Source organism: Plodia interpunctella, chromosome 24 (assembly GCF_027563975.2).
Source record: "Plodia interpunctella isolate USDA-ARS_2022_Savannah chromosome 24, ilPloInte3.2, whole genome shotgun sequence".
Taxonomy (NCBI): domain Eukaryota; kingdom Metazoa; phylum Arthropoda; class Insecta; order Lepidoptera; family Pyralidae; genus Plodia; species Plodia interpunctella.
Window position 1 is genome coordinate 5,544,773 of NC_071317.1, and position 11,464 is coordinate 5,556,236.

Sequence of the window (11,464 nt, forward strand, 5' to 3'; positions counted from 1 at the left end):
GCAACATTAAAAAAATATATATTATTTTATAATTAAATCCACATTGCTTAACTTAAAGTAATTTATAAATAAACTCATATATCATAAATGTCTCTAATATTTGTTATCTATATAGAAACGAAAAATAATTGAGATAGATTTTACAAAACTAAGTTTCATTAGAAACTAGTTGTCCGTCCCGACTTCGCACGTGCATGCACGTGGAATCACACTATCCATTGGTGAAAATCGTATGAAACAATTTTTGAAGTTATCGCGAACATAGACGTAGACATAGACGCGGCAGAAGACTTTGTTTAATAATAGATGAAGACGGAAGGAAGGACTAAAAAACTTAGCTATTTTTGAAAATAAACTGCAACTTGTAGTGTTAACGACCTTCCATTTACTTTTTTAACTTCCCTGAAGGAAACCGTTTTACAATGCCTAAACGGTTTCCTTTAAAACTTTTTATAAATAGTTAACTCATGTGTATATATCCGACGACCTTTTTATACCGCTCCGTTCGTTCGGTTTTACTCGGGTAAAACTATAATAAATTGTATACACTTATACCTTCCCCATTAATCACACTATCTATTGGTGAAAACCTTACAACAATCCGTCTGGTTGTTTTTGAGTTTATCGCGTTCGCGTTCACACAGACAGACGCGACTTCTTATCAAAATAACGTAAAGACATTGCAATAAAAGATCGCAGTCACTCAAGTCCTAAACGAACCATCTTCTAAGTTACATTTTTCTTTTCTTTCAGCCCTATATTGGCGATTGCTGAGCACAACAGCTTTTCCGGACCAGACGGGATCACCTACTCACAATGCCTCACTCAAGCCGTGAATTTCTGGCAGATAACCTTCTTCATCACCATTATCCTCTTCCTCTACGCTTTACCCCTCATCATCCTCGTCATCCTTTACAGCATCATCGCCAAAAACCTCATCACTGCCGCTTCCAAGGTCGTCATGAACAAAACCGTCGATCCCTATAACACACGGGCCAGAAAACAAGTAATATTAATGCTCGGAACTGTCGTTTTGTGTTTCTTTCTCTGCCTCATGCCTTACAGAGTTTTAACTCTATGGATAATTATAACACCGCCGGAAATCACTGAAAACATGAGCCCGGAGAAGTGGTACAATATTTTGTATTTCTCTAGAGTAATGCTGTATATAAACTCGGCTATAAATCCAATACTGTACAATTTGATGTCGTCGAAGTTTCGCATCGGCTTCTGCAAAGTTTGCGTTTGGTGCAAGAAAACTTCAGACGATCAAAACAAGCGTGTACAAAGAACTATCACCAACGGATCCACTACAAGCAGTAGTTTATCACGTACCACCAACAGTCTTAAGAAACTTTTCACCCACAGAGGCAGTATCGACAAAAGCGACGACGATTCAACCAAAGATGATTTTGAGAGAGGATTTTTTGATAAGTTTGCAAAGAAATTTGTTAGGCAGCAGTCTGTGCCAGTCTGTAATCCAAAGACTATAGATAGTATTACAAGTGAAGGTAATGTTGAGATTTCTGATCTTACTGATGTAGATAAAGGAAGAGGTGATGCTGAAAGATTTATATGTCATTCCGATGGTAAAAATAGAGATATCGAACTAAATCGGACGCATGGTTCGTTAAGGCGTAGTGTGCTCATAAACAGTGCTAAAGCTAAAAGTGTTGATAGTGATAGCAAGAAATCTGTGTCGTACCAGAAGGTAAAGGTGGATTGTGTGGTGTTCCAGAAGTCGAAGAGTGTGGATTTTGAGTGTCCGGAAAGTTATGTGTGATTGATTTTAGCTTGTTTACTTGCAGAACGTGTTTATTGTTTTTTTCTTAAGAGAAAATCGTTCAATTGTTTCGATGTTGATTTTAGGATGATCACATCATTAATTATTGTGAGATGATTGAAAGTAATTATTTAAATAATTAAGAGTCGATGAGAAAATTTTCGACAATAGCACTTAGTAATTAGCATTTTAGTGGAAATTTAACGAAGGAATTTTGAAAGAGAATTTTTGGGAGTCGTCGAAGGAGATTTCTGAGAATATATAATTTTCTATACATTAATATAGAAATGCATTTTTACATACATCAGTATGTTTTAATAACAAAAAAGAACAATTTTTGACGAATTATTAAAAAATTGAAATACAATACTTGAGATATTTTGATATTAATGTGCCAAAATACGTAAAATGACAGTGTTTCAAATTAGATATTTAAGTAAGTTATAGTGCTTTTGTAAGTAAATAATCTAAATGAAACATTTAAATTATGATAGAAAATTAAATGTTATTTATGTATGTTGTATATTTATTACGCGAAATATAATGAAATCTATTTATTCAGACGAAATACGTTGTTTGTTTCATAATTATTTATAATATAAACTTTTTTTCACAGTTCCCTCGAATCTTGGTAAGTTAAGTTTGTTTAATTTTTCGTTTTTAAATAATTTGGTCTTTTTATATTTAATTTCCTAATCGTTATCGGAAAGAAATTTTCTTTTAAGAAAAATATTACTTTCCGAGAACGATCTCGTAAAAAATTATCTATCGTTTGATCGGACTTATATACTACCACAGGTATTTATAATACTTCCAATAGTACTACTATTAAACATTTTGGGAGTTGTATATTATTATTTATTTATTTATTGCTATACAAAGGCTAAAATGACATCCTAAATTCAAAAGATGTAGCTTTATTTCCTTCCATCATTCCCACACACTGCTAATAGGTTTACTCGAACATACAGCATTGTTCTGTATGACAGATGCTTGCAATAAACTCGTGAGCGTTCATTCACATGTCTCTTAGCAGTATTCCACGTCATTCATAACACAGTGGTATATGGAGATTTGTTCACGAGGTTAGCATACCCAGTGTTCTAGTTGAATGAGCAAAGCTACGCGACGCGGCACGCCGCTAATTTTGTAGCGTATGTATCACCGTACTCACTCCAATTCTCATTTATAATTACAGCAGCTCAGTCTTGAAATGTTCTCGGAATTTCTTGAGAAAATTCCACAGAAAGTTTCCGAGAAATTTCCAGTGAGAAAATCTTCAAAACATAGGATTTTTGTTTAGGAAGAAACTTGCGAGATGAATGTTATCGAAGATTTATTCCCAATAAATATCTCGCAGGCATCATAAACTAATAGTAAAACCGGCCAAGTGAGTGCCGCGCCACGCATTCCGTGACTACGACAACCAAACAGGTCAGTGAATCTGAATTCACTGACCGAGAGTAATATAGAAAGTAGTTTACCATAATACTACAGAATCATTGTTCATAGAAATAGTAGTTTTCTGGTTTGGTAGCTACCCGGGGGGTTCTTAGGGAATACATAACGCCACGGGAAGGATAAGAAGAAGCGGAATACCGTAAGCCCTAGATCATAAGTTATAAGGTTAGATTGTTAGATTGGTTAGATTGAGGTTAGTTGCCGGTTTCTGCCAGTACCGAAAAATGGCAGTGGTAGCCGACTGCGAAGTTAAGGAGGTATTTGCCTGTCACCGGGCAATTATCACCAACAGAGGGGTTAGTGCGCCATTACGACGCAACGGCAACCACACTGCAATGTGATCGGTTCGCTGCGTCTCACTTCGAATTGATTCGATGGTGAGAAGTGAAATGCAAATCCGCACTTCGCCTACAGGTTTCGCGTTATTCTGTTGGGTTATTTATTATTGTTTCATAGAAATTTATCTGGAACTCGAAAACTTCCTCAATTATAGTTAATAATTAGGCAAAAGCCTAGTCAGCATAATTAAGGTGCGATTGACGACCTCGGTGGCGCAGTGGTGAAGTTTTTGCCACTGGACCGAGAGGTCCCGGGTTCGATCCCCGGTCGGGTCATGATGGAAAATGATCTTTTTCTGATTGGCCCGGGTCTTGGATGTTTATCTATATATGTATGCGTTATAAAATATAGTATCGTTGAGTTAGTATCCCATAACACAAGTCTCAAACTTACTTTGGGGCTAGCTCATTCTGTGTGATTTGTCCTAATATATTTATTTATTTATTTATTGGCTTACTTTACTAATTTAACCGCTATATCAAAATCCAAAAATAAATTAAATATAAATAGCCAATGTGATACAAAATATCTTTCGAACAATAGCGAGCAACACTGTTCACATAAAATATTACGCGTCGCGTGAATTATGATAGTATTGTGTGTTAATAAACAGGGCCGTCGGGAGATTCTGCAATATTCCAGACTAACTTCTTATTCATAAGCTAAATTATATCTTGTTCTGTCAATGTCAAAATGTTCGAAAGTGCTTTGACAAATCTTTTCTTTAGCAACCAATAAATTCTTTTGTCCAACTACGATCTTATATTGTTCTTCAATTGAAGGTAGTTATAATTTATCATTTTTGTAAGAATTTATTTACGAATAGCTGCGCTCATGTAGGAATGTTAGGATAAAAGCTATCTATAATTCTAATCTCGAACCAAATTTCATCAAAATCCATACAAGATAACTCCATCATCCATCTTCTCGGTTACATTCCTGACTTTGAAACATAAGCTCACCCGATATGCGTAAAAAATAATCTATTTAAATTTTGAATAATCGCCTTTACTTTAGGACAAGCCTTCGGCTTTACTTCAGGACAAACCTACTTAACTCCAGCAACGGTAGAGATCCGCCTTTAAGAGTTGCACCAGTTAACTTTGACATAAGATGCGCACAACGACACAAAGTTGGCATTTTTATCTATGCGACGATCTAGGTGCGTAGGTTAAATTGCTGTTAAAGTCGACCGGTGCAACTGAGGCGTTTAGTTTTAAATGAACACAACAAATATAAAATTGCGCAGAATAGCCCATAAGTATAGTGATGATAATTTCACGCTCACATTTGTACAAATTCCTACACGGAGACAAAATTTGCATCGATTTTGACTAATCATATTGTTAACTGTTGCGTGTTTTGTATGTCTGTATATTACCGAGTTTGAATCTAATAGATTAACAGAATAGCTACCATTTTTTTTCACCATTGGGCAATTCAATTTAAACCCTATCACTATAATAATAACATTTTCTGTATTTACATTAAATATTATTGTTAATTGTGTAGATTTATACTTTAGATTGTTTGTTACAAACTGATCGATCACTCTAGCTGTGATAGTTGGTTTAAAATTGAAGTAAGTAACATTTTATAATTTTGTACTCAACACCATTACTTCTGTGTTTACCAAATTAACTAATTAACATTGGTTAATAAAGTATAAATTTAATAAATAACTACAACTCGGCTTCCGGCCTAATGAAAAGTCGCCAGTTTTTTCCTTAATTTCCCTTATGACTACTAAAAGATTTATCTTTGAAGTAAATGAGGTTACTAAAATGCCAGAAAAGAAGACGGAACGACAGAAACGAAAAGCTTATTTTTTTGAAAAAACCTTTGTAATTACCGAGTACCAATTTGTTCATATTATTCGTGTCAGGAATTATAAAGGAAAATGTTTTACTGCATAAAATAGTATGTATTTAAAGTCTGTGAAGGTTTTTTGCAACAAATATTTATACTTATACTAACAGGAAACTGACATTTATAATATTTTTTAATAATATTAAAATAGTATGTCCCAAACCAAACTCTGCGCCGACGCAACTAAATACAACTCAAGTACTGTTGCACGTAAACTCAGATCTTTCAACTTTAGAAAAATGATATTTTTGGCACAAGTTTTTATTCTCGTCAGATACATCGTGTTGCATTAAACATAAAAAAATCATGTCGATCTCGTCATGTCGTGTAATCAGCTGAGGAGTTCCCTAGTCGGGAGCCGAACTTGGGTGCACCATCACGTCATTATTACGGAAATTGAAGCGGCGTGGAAATTTCAAGACAGAGTGGAAGTAGGAGAAATGTGACTTGACTTGCAAGATTTGATCACAGATAAACATCAAGTTGAATTAAATAAAAGCTTGTAATAATATTACTTACTTTTTCGTAACTTATATTCATAGATAAAGTAACCTAAAAATAGCAGAGGCAAAATAAATACAGAAACCGCAAAACAAAACTGCAGGCGGCGAAAATTAACTGGGTTTTACTGAAAATAAAATGAGACAGTTAATTTTCAAACACTCGTAGTTTCGGTGCTCGTCTCCGGCGCGTAAAGGTCGGGTCACACTGTTGGCGGGACGTTGATAGAGTGACTGCGAAATATATATTTTTACTAGCTTTTGTGACTTTGTATGCACTTGAAATATTCCCTATCCGTTGGAATTTCGACGACATATCTCTGTATTCGCTAAACAACCTAAACTTTTAATTATTTTAAAAAACAGTTTTAAACGTGCGTTATCTGTTGTCAGCCACTGAAGAGTTTTGACATACGAAGGAAGAACCGTTTAGATTTAATAATAATGATACTTAGTATAATACTTGGATAAATATAGCAACAGATTCGTTGAAATCTAGTTATTTACAACTAGCTACGCCCCGGGGCTTCGCTCCTGTGATAATTTAGGAATAAAAGTACCCTATGTAGTGGTGTTGATTGTATTCTACTCGTATACCGAATTTCGTCAAAATCCGTTGAGTAGAATTGAAGAACACATGCAAATTCTCGCATGTTCACCTCTACAATAAGTCAGTAAGGAAGTGTTATTATGTGAATATTATAAAGTTTACTTTTTAACCAGGCAACCAACCTGAGAAAATGTCATAAATCTAAAAATGACAGAGTGCACTTTTACGATACAACATTCATCGCGTGAGTCGGTAAAAGTAGATCAAAGAAGATCATAATCTAAACAAAGACTATTTCAATATTCGAAAGTACATTTTGCATTCTAGTCTTGCACTGCTGTTCAACACGAAAATGTCAGCTAAATAGTACATAACTATTGAGCCAAGGGTTCAATGACATTAGAATTCTACTAGAAAACTTGCTGAGTTTGTGACAAATAAATGGAGAACACTCAACGGATAGTGTCGCGGATCCGATGGACAAAAACATAGAAACACTCATACTTAATAAATACTCATACTCAACTAAGCATTGACTTGTATTGAGTGTCCAAATGGACACAACAGACGTAGAACCGCAGACAAACATCTATAATGACAAGTACTAATATTACCCGAATAGTACCCGAACGAATCGATCCAGGACCTCCAGGTATTTCCAATTCTGTACAGCACACAATTCTCTAAATTTTTGGATGTCCTCTTAAACATTTGTAGGCATTTTGGCATTTTTTTTCACTTTATAGACACCAGCCTATTGTAATCCATTTTGTGAACATACAATGCTTATGAGCCCTTATACTATAGCAGTCGATGGCCAAAAACACGCTTGCTATACGCGTTGGTATGGTTGTTGGTTGGGTTTGAATTACATAAGGTTCGCGGTCTGTCAACTGCTGTCGGAGACGCGTCAACGGCAGGCGTCGCGCGTGTCAACGTGTGCAGTTGGTCTGCCGTCGACACAATGTCGCTCATTTCTGAACTGCCGTCGACACAGTGACACTAAGAGCCACAGAAACTTGGCAGATGATAGCTACAATAGCAATTGAAAAGATGATGGCCGGTTATAAAATGAAGATGTGAACAAATTGGCTCTTTCACGTCTTCATGTGTAAGAAAATATAGTGGAGGCTAATAAAAATTATATCCTAAATACCAACACATTTAGCCACGCTACAGTACGCTCGTAATGGAACTTCACCTTCTAAGGATTTTCTCTGTAAATCTTCGAGGCAGATCTTACTTATATTGTATATTTACTATGTCGTTACTTCTAGATAAATATTAATTTCTTCTCAGAAATATTTTGTATATATGTGCCTAGGGGCTTATCGGTTTGATTATTACGCTCTATATGTAAATAAAACTGGTTTATTCACTTTATTATTGGATGGGATGGGACACCACAGAAATAATACAAATATATTTGGGTGGTCTACATCGTCGTGAGACGTAGTCTTAAAGCTTCTAACCCGTTTTTTCAAGTGTGACATTTTGACCACACAAATTTGCATTGCACAAAAATATCGCGTGGGTATTAATAAAATCATAAATCAATATTTAGAATGGCATAAAATTTACTACTACAAACTAACTGCGCTCCGGGGCTTCGCACCCGTGGAAATCATGGGATAAAAAGAACTCAAGTTGAAATCCTTTCAGTAGATTCAGCGTGATTGAGTAACAAACATACTCCAATATGCTCTCACGTACATCCAGACTTTTGCACTTATAACTAATATTAGTGGAATCATAACAATGTGTTTTCTTTCACAGCCCCATTCTTGCCGTCGCGACGTTCACCTACGAAGACTACGGCGACACCAAAATACCCGTCTGTCTGACCCAAGCCGACACCTTCTGGTCGGCTCTGTTCTTCATCCTCACTATTGCTGTCTTCTTCATTGTGCCGCTTGGCGTCCTGCTCGTCCTCTACAGCGTCATTGCCAAAAACCTAATGGAGAATCCCGCCATCATAGCCCAAAACACCAAAAACACAAATAACAGTGGCAACGTCATCCGCTATAGAAAACAAGTCATTTTGATGCTCGGCACTGTTGTTCTATCATTCTTCGTATGTCTATTACCGTTCAAAGCGTTAACTTTATGGATCATTGTATTCCCGCCAGAGACAATAATGTCGTTAGGTCTAGATGGTTATTATATACTTTTGTATTTTTGTAGAGTCATGCTTTATTTGAATTCGGCGATCAATCCTATTTTATATAACTTGATGTCGTCAAAATTTAGAGAGGGGTTCATCAAATTGTTGAAAATTAATAAGCTGATGAGATGTGGCAGGAATTTGAGGGTTAATATGCAAAGGAGGGACACGTTTAATACAACGACATCTACCGGCTTTTCAAGCAGTCAACAAAACTCTGATTCTTTTTGGAGACGTTACAGCAACAGAGCCTCGTCTCAAAAGAACATTGTTATTCGCGATAGTAAAAAACTTAAAGATGTAGCCAATATACAGCCAATGAAAGTAAGTGAGATCATAAGCGTAGAAAATACAAGAAGAAATAGCATGAAAATCATTGCTGCAATGAATGAACTTAACGATAACGACAATTTAGATGTAGAAATTCATCCAACAGATGATGTATCTAATACCACTGCCACAGAGAACAATAAGCAACTGCAAATATTAAATTTAGATGTAAAAACTAATAATGTTTATTCTATAACGTTGGATGTTAGTGAGAATGAAGGGAGAAACAAATTTGTCTGTGTACCAAATCAAGATAAGGAGAAAATTTTTGTATACGACTTCAGCAGTAAGGAAAGTTTTGTGTAATGAACTGAAATTTTAATATAAACTTATTTATATATATATATATTAATAAATATAGAAGTTATGTGAAACATAATGTTATCGTAAGTTTGAATTTTGAATAATGTTGAATTTTCATTTGATAATGATCTATACAAAATACTGCCAATATTAATTTTAGATACGATTCTGAAGATAACAATTGAAATACAATAAAAAAAACTTAGCTATCGCATTTAAAGTATTTAAGTTCTAATTTATGAGATGGGAAAAAAGTCGATTCAAATGTTTGCACTGCACTGTTTTTTGTAACTGAATAAATCAAGGCGCCATGAATCCGCACATTAGTGACAACATTAAATTGCTTTTATTTCGTCGAAAAAAAAAATCAATAGATTACATATGCCACATTAGATAAAGAATTTCATTACGAAGACTTTAAGGTGAATTGCACAATCACAATGCACAACGTCAAATAGTATAGTTGATGTTAAGCGGTGCGCCGCTGACATTTAGACAAAATGGCGACAAAGTGGCCTTTGCGTTTTTCTGCGCACGTTAAAGTTAACGTCAAAGTTGATGGTGCAACAAACCCTTATAGTTTTCTAATAATACAATGTAGTCACAATTGACTAAAAGGATTTTGGTGGTGAAAATTCTTTTTTAGAGTAACATAATCACGTGGGTACAAAGCGCCTTAAGAGCCAAATTGCTTTAAAATCTTTAAAAAAATATCGAATAAAGGCCAGTGTAGAACAAATGTGTAATACGTCTTTAATAACTAATTTGTTAAACTTTCTATCAACTGTCTGTTTTACTTAACTATTAACTGTGGAAGCATTTATTTTGTATAATTTATTAATTTATATAAAATAACGTATTAAATAAGAATATTGTTCTTAATGACTATTATTTATGTGCAAAGTACATAATAAAAGTTTTTTTTGAAATTTATCTTTTATTTCGTCGCGGCAAATTTGGGATTAAGTTTACTAGGTGATCTATTCACATACCCTACATCCACACACACCGGACACTTCAGAGTTTCGTGCCGAGGCCTAGTTCCTGGACCCCCTCCTGCTTCGGTGCCCTCCGAGTCACCAGCGGAAGCCGAGCTGCTCCTGCTCACCTTCTCAATTTCGGGTCTTTTTCACCAGATAATCTCAACTCTACCATGCACTCCATATTGACTAAAGACAGTCACGCGTCTGTAGTTTTACTCAAAATGGAGGTTTTTGAGTTGTCGAGAGAAGCCTCAACCTATATTTTAATAAAGACTGATTAGTGAAATAATTGGATATTATTTGGTAGGTATAATAGATATTTTTATACCTAAAAAGTGCCAATCGGAATATATTCAATTTTGTTAAGCATTAAAAAAAAAAGTAAATTGAACAGATTAATTGGTGCTTAGCACAGTACAGTGGTACAGTCATGTAAATAATATATTATATTCTTTTGAAGGCGGCATTGTCAGGATCCACGGAGCCGAAAATTTTGTCCAAAAATAGATTGATGCCTTGCCTCTCGATTTTTAGTCCTAGTTTGTGTTGTATGGTAATAAAACCATTCGCAAACAATAATAATAATAAATTACACATAGTCCCAATCATCATTTAAGCGACTGGTGTTGTGCCTAGGAGTTTGTATCAAAGTTTAGATGCATGAAAGCCCACGAAAATAGGGGATATTTTCATCTCTTGCAGAAGGCAGTTGTATTAAATACTTGCCGTCTAACTCGGAAATTTCTCACTACCTCTTCAGTATCTCATGCTTTTAATACCATCATATAACTTCTATTGACGATGGTCCGTGTAAATATTTTTTGACGACTTAGGTGTCGCAGTGGTAAAGTTCTTGCCACTGAACCGAGAGATCCTGGGTTCGATCCCCGGTCGGGTCATGATGGAAAATTATCTTTCCTGATTGATCCGGGTCTTGGATGTTTATCTATATATGTATTTATTATAAAATATAGTATCGTTGAGTTAGTATCCCATAACACAAGTCTCGAACTTACTTTGGGGCTAGCTCTAGCTCAATCTGTGTGATTTGTCCTAAAAAAAGAAAAATAAACCCCATATATAATATATATAATATAAATAAAAATAATATAATGTTGTGTAGACAAAATCCACAAATAACTAATATCTAAAATCTTACTCAAATATTTTATTATCTCACCA

At 35.0% G+C, this 11,464-nt stretch overlaps 1 protein-coding gene across 2 annotated transcripts in view; it reads left to right on the forward strand.

The window, feature by feature from the left end:
* The window catches only part of LOC128680512 (thyrotropin-releasing hormone receptor-like), a 71,055-nt gene extending 60,879 nt beyond the window's left edge, over nt 1-10,176 (forward strand). Inside the window, exon 4 of one of the 2 annotated variants that reach the window (XM_053763716.2) lies at nt 754-2,351. In XM_053763716.2, the coding sequence (XP_053619691.1) occupies nt 754-1,783 (1,030 nt within the window). In that variant the 3' untranslated portion in view covers nt 1,784-2,351. Of the gene's footprint in view, nt 1-753; nt 2,352-8,278 lie in introns of those variants that run through there. The other variant, XM_053763717.2, reaches the window with a different exon arrangement.
* Nucleotides 10,177-11,464: the final 1,288 nt, after the last annotated feature.